The sequence below is a fragment of the Sinohyriopsis cumingii genome, chromosome 5, assembly GCF_028554795.1.
Source record: "Sinohyriopsis cumingii isolate HCF-2022 chromosome 5, ASM2855479v2, whole genome shotgun sequence".
Lineage (NCBI taxonomy): Eukaryota > Metazoa > Mollusca > Bivalvia > Unionida > Unionidae > Sinohyriopsis > Sinohyriopsis cumingii.
In genome coordinates this window covers 118,975,440-118,988,906 of record NC_142965.1, presented here as the reverse complement: position 1 = coordinate 118,988,906, position 13,467 = coordinate 118,975,440, and the positions used below count along the sequence as shown (strand labels likewise).

Sequence of the window (13,467 nt, the reverse complement as noted above, 5' to 3'; positions counted from 1 at the left end):
GATTTGGTGCCCCCTTGTTTGAGGTAAGTCACCACCACAGAGTTGTCTGACATAATGAGGACAGTTTTTCCTGAGAGCTGATCCTTCCAGAAATGAAAGGCATTGATGACAGCCCTCATTTCTAAAAGGTTGATGTGGAGAGGCCTCTCCAATGGCTCCCACGTGCCGCTGACTGTAGCGAAGTCCGGCAACAGGTGGGCACCCCAACTGTAGGTACTGGCGTTGGTACATACCGTTATCTCCGCTTGGGGAATCTCCAGAGGAATCCCCATGGACAGCCAACGGGGGTTGTGCCACTGACACAGGAATGATCGTATCTCGGGCGTGATCATTATTGTTTGATTGAGGGGACTTGAAAAGGGGCGCTATTGTGCCAGTAACGCCATTTGTAAGGGACACATAAAAAGATGGCCAAGCGGGATTAAGTCCGCTGCCGCATTGAATAATCCGAGGAGTCGCAAGAATTCTCTCGCTGAAATCCACATCCTGTTGGAAACGGACTCGACGAGTTTGATGATCCGGATTATGCGAGCGCGAGGAAGCTGTACCAGATTCAGATCGGTGAGAAACTCCATACCCAGATGGACAAAACGCTGGGATGGACGGAGATCGGACTTTTTCCAGTTCACAAGAAAGCCTAGATGATCTAAAAGTGCTAAAAGATCGTTTCTGCCTTTGAGCAGAATAGAACTTACCATATGTTTCTGGACGATGTCGTCCAAGTACACTGCCGTCCCTGTAGATGAAGTCAAGCGGAACAGGGTGATGATGCAATCCATAACCTTGGTAAAAGCCCAAGGGCTGATGTTGAGGCCAAAGAGTAGGACCTGGAACTGATAAACCGCATCGCGGTAAGCGAATCGGAGAAATTTCCGTGACGTGGGGTGGATAGGGACGTGAAAATATCCGTCGGTCATACTCGTCCCTCTGGATGGAAAGATGGATTGATCTTGCCGTTTCCATCTTGAATTTCGGTGGTAAAATGTATTGGTTGAGGCGACTCAGGTCAATGATCGGCCTCAACTTGCCATTTGCCTTCTGGATAAGAAACAACCTGGAGTAAAACCCCGGCGATTGCAGTTTTTTCACAATCTCCACCGCTTGTTTTTCTATAAGCGACCATATCTCCTGTTGTAGAAAGGTATTAATCTCCTGATCGGACGGTACGTCCGTGAAGAGGGGAGAGGAGGACAGGGGAGGGGGTTGGATAAATGAAATCCAAAACCCCTCCAAAATGACCTGGATCACCCAATCGTTCTGAGGAAAAAAGGTGGTCCAGTGGTCCTGAAATTGCAGGAGGCAGCTGCCCACAGGTAGGCTGTCCGCGGGTGGTGGGAAAGCTTGTGCCAGCTGCCCCAATGTGTCGTGGGAAAGTCACTAAGTGTCCATTTCATTAGCATGGGGAGGGTATGTCAACTTTTAGAGTTAGGAGACTTGAAGACGGAGAAACTTTGTTTCTTACCGCCTCTGTATGGTTGCCTCCTAGCCTGATTAGACTGTTGTCTCCTGGCATTGTGTTGGGATCTATACTGCACATTTGATTTTAAGGATCCCTTGTCCCTGGTCCGCCAATCATCCCTCCGTTGTGGCAGGGGCTGATTATTTTCTAAACACCTGCGAGGGTTGGGCGGCGAGTTGGAGGGGCAGTTCCTGAGCTGCCTGCTTCCGAACTTCTTCAATTTTTCCTCCAAAGAGTAAAGGCGACCCAAATGGAGTCATCTGTAAAGCCAGAGTATGATGGGGCTTGAGCGACGTGGACCGCAGACATGCATCACGTCGTATCAGGTCTAAGTTGGCAGAAGAAGTCAATGCATTAGCCATGGAATGGTGAGCTGCCCTATTAATAACTCTAGCAATCCGGGCCGTCGCTTCCCAAGCATGGTCACTGTCGGATTTTTCTGCGAGTCGGAAAATGGCTAATGAAGCCAAGTCTAACACTGAAGACGTAGCGACTACATTCTGGACTAGCTTTGTTGTGGCATCGAACACATTTTTTCCACTTTGTAAAACAGTGGAGCGGACATGTGAACTGCTGCCATATTTTTGTCCAGGGCCAGAAGATCTGCACTGAAGGCGTCTGAATGAGAACGACACAAGAGAAAGAAAACAAAGCACAAATTAGCAATTCAGCATGTTATTAATTCGCTAATACCACAACCGTTACTAACGGAGTAAGCGAAATTAGTCAGTGTCGCGTTAACTCTTAATTGACAACATGAGTTCAGCGATAGTGTGTGTAACATGGTCTTCAGTAGACGAAATCCATAAAGGTGACAAAGTCACTCAATTTTGAAAAAATTGTTAAAATAATGTATACAACCTGTAGAAGAATGATTGTCCAACGCAATAAATCCAAATTTAACTTCGGATGGTCCAATTTAACGTTAAGATGGCTTGGATTGTTTGGAGGTATAATGTACGTGCTATCAGTACAAGCGAAGCTTAAAAACTATTGACACCTGGCGGTGGCAAGGGGAGGTAAGGGGCAACAGTTATTGCCCTTTGGTCTATATGAGATACACAGAAAAGACGAATTTTCGTCTTTTAGTAGGGCTGGATTCGAGAGGTAGCAGGCTTATATCCCAACGTTAATGTGATCGGGGAACGTATTTGAAGGAGAAATCTGGTTAAACTTGGGCAATATTGGAGATAAAGTCATTCAAAGGTTTTCTATCTCCAGTAATGGCAATCATATTCTTTGACCATGCATCAGCATCTTCTGTACAAACTTGAAAGATATTATTGACAGAATACTTACTGTCCAATTAGGTCATACTCTGTTCAATGGGGTCATTAATTTGAGTTTTCAAACAATTTATATTAAATAAATGAACAAATAAACAAAATATCCTGTGTAATTTTTATGTTCATTAACTACCGGAAACATGGAAACTATCATGTTAATTGATTGGATATGTTTTGTCTTCTGCTCCTATAGTTAGAGGGCCTCAAGTGGCCGAGTGGTCTAAAGGACTCACGGTACTAATTCCACTCCAATGGTAAACATATGGAAACACTATCATATTCAAAATTCAATAACTTAAAATTTATGGGTGCTGATAATAACACCTATAATTTTTCGTGCACATCTAACCTTGGTGCAAGCTTATGTGTGGAGAACACCATATGACCCGCGGCAATTTGTTTACATACATGTGCATGAAACACGTGTTATTGATTCTGCACCAAATGAATCAGGTGCTACTTTCAGTATTGAGTACTCCTGAGTCAAGCCTGTAAAAATGCTAAAGTTGCATCAGTAGAAATTTGTCAATATTTTTTTTACATTATATATAGGATAAGCTCTCAAAAGATATTTTTCCTAAAATTTTAATTTTCATTATTAACCAATTATGGACCACCAAACCTGTAAATACTCTATTATTTCTTCACCCATTTCTAGACTGGTTCACAGTTCTTCTGTATAATTAGTACCGTGTGTCCTAAAGTGCTCTCTGTTACGGATCACTGCCATCTCACCTCTGTCTGCGTGGGTTCGAGTCTAGGATTTGGCCAATGTGGGTATGTGAGAAAGCTTGCCAGTAGCTTCTCATGGGTCGGTGGTTCTTCCCAGGGTTTTCGCTGAGTTCATCCTCCACCATTAATACTGGCCACCATACATAGACTATCTTGTGCTGAAAAATGGCATTAAACCCCACAACAACAACAACAACCTATAGTTAGACCATTGACTACTTGATATATGCTTGTACCGTGAAGTTTATGAAAAATGCATGTATCACTTCTGACTTAATAAGTACCCATAACGGTCTGAAGATTTATATTTTTGTCAAATAGCTGATATAAACTGTTTAAAAAATATAATTTCAAAGGGAAAAACTTGTTTAATGGGTTTTACAGATAATGCAATGCTAGTGAACAGGTAGGGTTATCTTAATTCTGTCATTTCTTTTAATCTGTCTATATTGCCAATTAAGGTTGACAGGTAGTTATTTAAATGTTTCGATTCACCTTTTGACCACTTTCACGTAGTTTCCATCATCTGATGGTCATACAGATTTTTTATAAGAATGCTTCTCAATGATAGCCAAAATCAGAAATGAGAAATCTGCTTCCTTTAACTGTAGCACCTTGATCTTTAAATAACTGAAGAAAACAAAATAGTATCATTTGTTTAGCCTTTTATGGAGAAAAGGGGATACAATGCAGTGCTGTTGGGGACAGTCACAGCACCATCAGCTCAATATAAATGTTTTTGAGTGAAGATCAAAATTTCATAAAATGACAGACAGAAATCAGCAGGACCTTTGTTTCATACAGTAACTGGTATATTGTAAACTAAGCAAACAACAGCAATACTTCAGAAAATTAGCTACACTATATCACTATGATAAATCTTTGGAATACATCAGATATTTCGGTGAAGAAGACTGTTCCCAATGACACAACTAAGAACTGTCTGCATTTAAAGCTACAAGGCTAAAAATGAATGATAGAATCATGGCGACTGAATTGTTTTGAATATAAACACATGTATCACTGTTTGGTAAATAGTACAGGAGCAAGGCATTACAGATATACCAGTATATCACAACATTTTTTCTGGTGGTATGTACCACTCTACATTTTCACAGTACTGGAACTTGAGTAATTTGTGTGAGTAAAGAATTTATGGAAATGCCAGAGTAATCTTGTTATGGATTAAATGATATTTACATGTTTTTCTTTTTCAGAAATTAATTTTGAATATAACAAATATAAATTTTATGCTCGTTTCATCACATGTCTGACACAAGTCACATATGCCAATGTGGTGGCCAAATGGGATTTTGTAAAAGATATTTAGGCCAAATCCAACTTTTGGACAAATTTTGTATTTTAAAAAAATGTCAGTTTGTAATTATTTACTAGCATTGTAAAACTGAATCATCCAAGATTTTCTTAAATGTTGTTTCTATTTTGTAACTGCCGTTATATTTAACAGAATATCTGCATCATTTGTATAAACTTAAATGACATTGATATCAGGATTCTTTCTGTCAAACTTTTCAAAATTCCGCATCACTTTTATATGCAAAGAAGGACTTAACCATATCTGATGGATGATTTAAAGAAGACAAGAGAGCCTTCTTTTGCTTTTCTACAAACTTTAACATTTAACTTACTTTAAAAATGTTAACATTTACCTTAATGGAGGGTGGGAACAGACATACAAACATAAGCGTAGACAGACTCAATGGACACACACAGATGCCAAGGTGATCACTATATTTTATGACCTCTATGTCAGGCTGGTTTCTGCTAAATTAGGTAAACTTATGTCAAGCAGTTTTTATGAAGTCACTGAAAGGTTTTCCTACTAAAGTATTCTTGGCTCTTTTTGATAGAAGGCATACGTTAGAAAGGCCTTCATGCCTGGATGGTTTCTATCAAATTCAGCTCATTTCAAATTCTTTTCAACAACTTTTGAAAAGAGGACATTTCATGTTTTTTATTTATAGTAACAATGGCCATATTTTAGGGAGGAACTGCATCAATTAGGCAAATCTGAAAAGTCTTCAAAGATGCTTTCTGTCAAATTTCATCAAATTCTCTTTTGTGGATATTTCGAAGTTGTTGGATGTTCTTTCCATTTTGAGCAATGATGGCCATATCAAGTGACAGACTGGCATCATTTGCTTAAACCTGAATAAACTTTGTGCCATGAACCTTTGCAAATTCTGTTCTGGAGGAGTCACCTGACAGCTTTTCTATTTTAGTAACAGCAACCATACTTGATGGCAGATTGGCATCACTCAACTTTTAAATCTAAAAGTTACCTGAAAGGGAAGGAGGTAGCAGTGAAAGAGGTGTGGAAATTGATGTAGCATGTAATAGTCCCAATACTTTGCCAACTTTAAATATTATTTTTTTAAATCACCTTTGCTGTAAAGAGTAGTCTGCATAATTTTATTAAATGCATTGAAAAATTGAACTAATTTCAAGACAGTTATAAAAGCAAATCTTGCTTGGCTAGTGGATCATCTAGATTCCTCCTTCCAGTGTATGCAAGGGTTAATGGCTGTTAATCTGTGACTCCTTTCTGGTTTTCCATTTACCCAGTGTGTGCAAGGGTTACTGGTTTTCAAGCTGTGACTCCTTTCTGGTTTTCTGTTTACCTCTACACATTTATTACCTCAAACCAATAAGTTGTTTTTAAATTGTTTTAAAATTATGAACAGACAATTCCTATATCCCAGTGAACCAGGACAACTAAATATCATTGCTAGGCAAGAAAAATTTAATGAAGGCAGCCGAATTTTTACATAGAAACAAGCAAATTCAGCAATCTTTTGTCCACCACCTACTATGGCAAGATCATCATCCCTTAACCTCAAAAGAATATAAAAGGCTAGAGTAGAAGGGAAAGTAACAAGGTCATCTTTAAATGTCAAGTCTTAACCTTGACCTTGAATACAACACTCCCAATGTGGTATGTAACTCATCTTCTAGAGATGACATAAATATACAATGTTTCATCCCTTAATCTCAATGGTTTTAAAGTTATGGCGTGGATGTGAGAATGCGTCAAAAATACAAAACACTGAGCTGTGACCATGAGGTTGAAAATAGTACCCTGAATATGGTACAAAACACACTCAGTGATGATGTCTAATTATACCACTTAATCTCAAATGATTTTAAAGCCATGAAGGAGCAAGGAAAATAAAATGGGAAACTGAAGAAGAAAAAAACCCATTTACCTTCACCTTGAAGATAACATACTCAATGTAGAGACGATTTAAAAGTACATTAATTCTCATACTTTAAAGGTATAGTGCAGAAAGGATACAGTCATCAAAAAAGTCAAATAATGAGTCTCGACCTTGAAGATAGGATGCAAATACTTCATACAACAAACCTTCTAGTTATGATGGACATTTATACAAAGTTTCATCCCTTAATCTCATCAAATGGATTTAAATTTGCAGAGCAGAATGGAATGGCTGATGTAAGACTGCAAATAAGACCCACTGACTTTGACCTTGAAAACCAGACTTTGGTAAACAACACTAGAAATGAATATACTAGTATACCAAGCCTCACCCAAAAAAAGAAAATATGAAAACAGAAAACATTAACCTATGACCTAGACCTTGAAAATATGACCACCATGTGGGTTTTATGCAACACACATTCAAGTCATGATGTATAAGTTCACCAAGTGCTATCCATTGATCTCACATGACCTAAAGGGTTATGAAAAGCAGAAAATACTGAAATGTGACCTTGACCTTTACAAGTAGTCTCCAAATATGATTTGTGATGCATCTTCAGAGATGAGATTAAGTGATGGAACTTTGCATACTTGTACATACTTTATCCCTTAATGCTAGTCTTTAAAAATATAGACTGGTAGGGAAAGTGTGACAAAAACTTACAATACTGTGCTGTGACCATGAAGACATCACCACCAATTCGAAATGCAACATGCTTTCTACTGATGTAGACATGCCAACCCTGGCAAGTCCGCATCAGTAAGGCAGGTGATTTTTTTCCATAAATCTGATCAGTTTTCAGTAAGGTGTAACAAAATTTCATAAACTGATTTTGTAAAGCTGAAAAATGTAATCAAAAGTTTGGTATTCGGAATGAGCAGCGATGATATACATTATGTTCAACTGAAAAGTTTGTAAAGTACACGTAGACTTTATTTACCACTAGTACAGTGTACAAATTTTAGTTCCAAATCCTATGCAGCTCAATGTCTTGTTGCTGTCTCTCAACTTGACATAAATCCTTGAAATTCTTTTTCCATTTCACAGGACGATGTCAATCATATTTCCCGCCATAAGTCATACTCAAATTGGTACTTGATGTTGAATAAAGATAATTGTGTCCCTTCCCGCTTTTATTCACAAGAATCTGAATATTCCAATTTATTTTTCCTGTGTTGATTATGAACACCTTTCAAGAGGCTTATTTTCCCTGTTGTCGTAAACATGTATCACTTTCCAGATGCCATTTTAAATTTGTTTTTTATGATTATCAGTTTGATCATGCAGGCACATCGCAAAAACAAATAGGTGCAGATAAAAGCATCTGATGTGCTGCTGTAAAGTTAGTCTGGTTCCCTGACCAATTTCACTACTTCTAATAAGAAACCCGGCTCCAAATCAAACATGGATCAACAAATTTTCTGGATCTTTTGTCAATGATCATTTTTCTGTAGCTTTTTCTTTTATGCCATAAGTTCGTATTTAAAGGGTAATTTTCTTAAGACTTCTAATATGAAACCCGGATCCAAATCAAACATGGATCAACAAATTTTCCGGATCTTTTGTCAATGATCATTTTTCTGTAGTTTTTTCTTTTATGCCATAAGTTCGTATTTAAAGGGTAATTTTCTTAAGACTTATGGCAAAATCATATGAATTGGCAGGTCTGCTGATGACATATAAGCATACCAAGTTTTATCCCTTAATCTCAAATGGCTTGAATGTTATAGAACGAAATGGAAAGAGTCATGGAAAAAAATGATATGTGGCCTTCACCCTGAAGATAGGACCTGCAATGTGGTAAGTGATGATATACCACGTTTTATGTATGTATGATTTGGGTTTTTTAAAGCAGCTTTAACAATTTTTCAGTAATATTGCTATAATGTTTGCACTGGGACAGTCTTTAGTGATGTCTAGCACTTGGGCACCTTGCCACAAACATGTAGCATCATGTTTGACCAAGTCCCATTATCCTGACACCAGGCCGACCAGTCCTAGCATGAACCTCTTAATGCTGAGCACCAAGCAAGGCAACTGCTAGTAAAAAATTTATACATCTTTGGTATGACTTGGCCAGGTTTCAAACCCGTGACCTCCTGCATCCAAGGCAGGTGCTCTTACACCATCAGTGGAAATGACAATGTGATTGATGAACTGATGGAAACACAGATACTAAAAAGAACAAATACTGAATTTTGTCTGGCCTACATTAGCTATGCCAGATAGTAGGTCAAATTGACATTATTTCCTTTGGGAAATCAATTAAACTTAAAACGATGCAGGTAAAATCAAAACATTTCCCATAAACATGTGTATAATGGCTTTACATAATTGTTTCTTTCCTTCTCACCAAAGTGCTGATGCGCCGTTAAAAAACAAACAATCAATCAATCAATCAATCCTTCTCACCAGCATAAGATCATGTTTGTCACTTTCACATATGCCCAGAAAGTTGACAATACAATCGTGCTTCAACTGCTGCATGGTCCTGGCCTCCTTTAAGAAGTCGCTCTTGTTGTTGATGGAATCCTTGTGGAAAAGTTTAATAGCGACATCAATCTGTAACAATGGTGGAAATAATGTTAATAATGCATCTTTCCAGAATCAGTGATGTAGAAACTTACGAAAACAAACATGCCCTGACTTGCTATAAATATGAGTCAAACCTGTCTGACTTTTATAGTATATACCACAAGCCTTAATGATGGGTCAAACTGATCTGAGCAGAAGGGTAAAAGTTGGTTGGTTGGTTGGTTGTTGTAGGGTTTAACGCCATTTTTCAGCACACAATAGACTATACATGGCGGCCAGTATTAATGGTGGAGGAAGAACCTGGGAAAAAACCCGGAAAGAACCACCGACACATGGGAAGCTACTAACAGGCTTTCTCACATACCCACATTGGCTGAATCTGAGACTCGAACCCATGCAGACAGACATAAGATGGAAGTGATCCATAACGGAGAGCGCTTTAGACCACTCGGAAACTTAGGGCTCTGGTAAAATTTTGAGTTCTTTTTTTTTTTGTTTTGCTAAATGGATCCATTATTTTTGTAGCAAGACCATTCTTTATTCCAAATGCCAATCTTATCTTACTTTTTGCAAAGATTCATCTGTCTGTTTGCAGTTCATACTGGTTTGCCAACCATGGGCCAATTTTGGGTAGAAAAAAATCGGGTCCAAAAAATGAGGTTTTTTCCTGTATTTTGTAGTGCAATTAGAAATTCCAGATTATCTGGTATCATTGTAGAGCTACATCTATCTTTCTATAATACCACCCACTTTAGTGTATCATGCATGACCATGATGCTACAGAGCTTGGCAGTAGGCTACTACCTCCTGCCACGCTAACTTGTTGCTAGGGGTTAATGTGTTAAAGATGGGTCAAACAGATCTGACTTTTAGAGTATACACTATGTGCCTTAAAGATGGGTCAAACTGATCTGACTTTTTTTATAGTATACACTATGTGCCTTAAAGATGGGTCAAACTGATCTGACTTTATTAGTATATACTACATGCTTTAATGATGAGTCAAACAGATCTGACTTTTATAGTATATACTATCTGCCTTAAAGATGGGTCAAACTGATCTGACCTTTATAGTATATACTATCTGCCTTAAAGATGGGTCAAGCTGATCTGACCTTTATAGTATATACTATCTGCCTTAAAGATGGGTCAAACAGATCTGACTTTATTAGTATATACTACATGACTTAAAGATGGGTCAAACAGATCTGACTTTTATAGTGCATACTATGTGCCTTAAATATGAGTCAAACATATTTAATATTACATCATAAATACCAAAATTCAAACTGTGTTTGCTCTTTAAGCTTAAAATTAACTTAATGACAATGTTTTTGGCTTTGAAAAATTAAAAACAAAGAAGCATCAACAGTTACATAAATATTATGACTGCTCTCCTTAATATTTTGTTACTGATACAGGAGACTGAAACATTTATAAATTATTTTAACAAATACTACAGCATTTAAAAAAATGGCCTGCAGAGTATCAGCTGATTTCAAAGGCAGATTACGCATACCAGTTTTTTGGGGAAAAAACCATACTGAATGTATGGTTGATCAAAAGATTCTATAACAAAAAAGATTTGCTTCTAAACAAAGAAACCCAATGTCATAAAAAGTGTATATGTCTATAACGAAAACATCTCCAATTTGGATGTGATGTCATTTTTAAGCTGATGACATCATATGCTTAATGAGGTCATCATTTTATATGTCCTATATGTAGACATGGTGTCAAAATGGCAGATGAATATTTTTTGAAACAGAGAGTGATTATACAATTTGTGTAAAATTAGGAAATCCTACACAGATGAAAGCTGACATGGCTGCTGTTTATGGACCTTTGGCACTTGCTAAATCTGAAATCAGTAAATGAATGAAACATTTCAGTGATGGTTACGAGACAATTGAAATATATAAAAGAAATGGAGGCCAAAAATGAAACTGAAGAGAATTAGTCCATTATGTGGGAATTTATCTGAGGGAAAATGGATGTGTCACTGTACAAGAGGGGTCCAGTGTGGCCGAGTGGTCTAAAGCGCTCACCATTATGGATCATTGTCATCTCACCTCTTTCTGTGTGGGTTCAAATCCCGGGTTCGGCCAATCTGGGTATGTGAGAAAGCTTGCCTGAAGCTTCTCATGGGTGTGGTTCTTTCCATGGTTTATCCAGGTTCTTCCTCCACCATATATACTGGCCACCATGCATAGCCTATCTTGTGCTGAAAAATGGTATTAAACCCTACCACAACAGCAACTGTACAAGAAGTAGCACACATTTTCATATTTCATACAGAAGTGCAAAGAAAATTCTTACCAAGGGATTAGGAATGCACAGGGTTTGTGCCTGTTGGCTGCCCATATTGCTTGATAACGGTCAAATGAGTTTAAAGGTAACGATCAAAAGATTAGAACGGTCAAATGAGTTTAAAGCTAAAGACAGAATTATTATAGAGGTGCAAAATAGAAGAATAAGATTATTACAGGTGATGAAACTTGGATAGACTACTTTGACTCCAATAGTAATAAACAAAGCAGTGTAAATAAGCACACCAGTTCATCATTATCTACGTAAGCATATCTTTCCAAATCTGCAGGAAAGGTCATGCACATTATGTTCTTCAACACACAAGAATTAATACTTATGAATCTGATACCATAGAACACAATAAATGGAAAATATTATGCCACAATGATCAGATGTAATTTATGTGAGGCTATTCGCAAAAAGTATCCAGACCTACAATTAGGCATCTTCTAGACAATGTCATGGGTGACTTCATTTTAAACCAGGATAATGCCTGCCCCACACATGCACATTTGTGAAAAAGACCTTACAAAAATGAGGCTTGATGCTTGAGGATTTTTTTTAAAACTAAAAGATTCATAACTGGAAAATATTCCAAAAGCTGAGAAGAACTTAGGATGCTATCATCAGGTTGTTATCAATGCTGTTACATGATGGGCTGCTGCAAAAGCTCAGTACATGGGTCACAACATAGAAGAAGTACATGAAGTTGAAAGAAAGTTATTTTGAGAAAGGTTACTAAAATTACTGTACATTTTCTTTGCTATAGAATTTTTTGATCAACCCTCATATATCCCAAGCCCCATCATTTTCAGGAGGAAAAAATAATGGTGTATGTCAACAAAAGAATCATGGCAAAAATTATACCTTAACTGTTTTTCTTCCCTCTTGTTTCTTGTATACACCTTTGACTACAGAGCCAAATTCTCCTTGTCCAATTTCCTCCCCTATGGAATAAATCAAAGCAATTCAAATGTAATTTAACCTGCAAAACTAATTCTTAGCTGTATATAAACAAAGATATATATACCACTCTGTTCTGATTGGCTGGAAAGAAGTTTGGCTTAGGGATAGATCAAAACACTGGGTCAAGTCAAGACATATTCATGAACTTTATGAAAAGAGTTCTTTGCCCCAATTTTAAACATGTGCCTAAAGTGGGTATGTGATCACTCATATGTGCCTAAAGTGGGTATGTGATCACTCATATGAGCCTAAAGTGGGAATGTGATCACTCATATGAGCCTAAAGTGGGTATGTGATCACTCATATGAGCCTAAAGTGGGAATGTGATCACTCATATGAGCCTAAAGTGGGTATGTGATCACTCATATGTGCCTAAAGTGGGTATGTGATCACACAATATGAGCCTAAAGTGGGTATGTGATCACACATATGTGCCTAAAGTGGGTATGTGATCACACATATGGCTGACATCTCCTGAGCAGTCAAATGCAAGAACAGTTGACCAAGAAATTCTTTTGTCACCTGGATGACATCTGTAGAAATTTCTACCAGTGCTGTTCATCAGATATGAAAAAATCTATTACTGTTTCAAGATTTATCTAATTCTCTATCTTCATTAATACAAGGGTGGCAATCAGAACCATTTATTCCAATACTGATAGCAGGGCAGAGCAAATACTTTTTTAACCACCTGTCCCAGACAAGTGGCTTTGAAAATTTATTTGTCCTACATAATTTACCACTTGTCCATGACTTTAAGGAAAAGAGATAAATAATAAAAGGTTGCTACAGTGAGTTACTTTGTTTTTATTTAATATTTAAATGCTTTAATTATAAGACAATATTTATGCATTAGTAATAAAACTGAAGCCATTTTTATAAATTAAATAATCAAATCAAGATGATCATGTTAAATGTAATACCTACCAAATATGTG

General features: G+C 37.4%; 1 protein-coding gene across 1 annotated transcript in view; it reads right to left on the bottom strand.

The window, feature by feature from the left end:
- Positions 1-13,467, bottom strand: part of LOC149800061 (tyrosine-protein kinase HTK16-like) — a 124,739-nt gene that overhangs the window by 30,073 nt on the left and 81,199 nt on the right. The window contains exons 14-15 of the mRNA XM_089959614.1: positions 12,432-12,511; positions 9,132-9,281 (exon numbers count right to left, since the gene is read on the bottom strand). Of these exons, the coding sequence (XP_089815740.1) occupies positions 9,132-9,281; positions 12,432-12,511 (230 nt within the window). The remainder of the gene's footprint in view (positions 1-9,131; positions 9,282-12,431; positions 12,512-13,467) is intronic.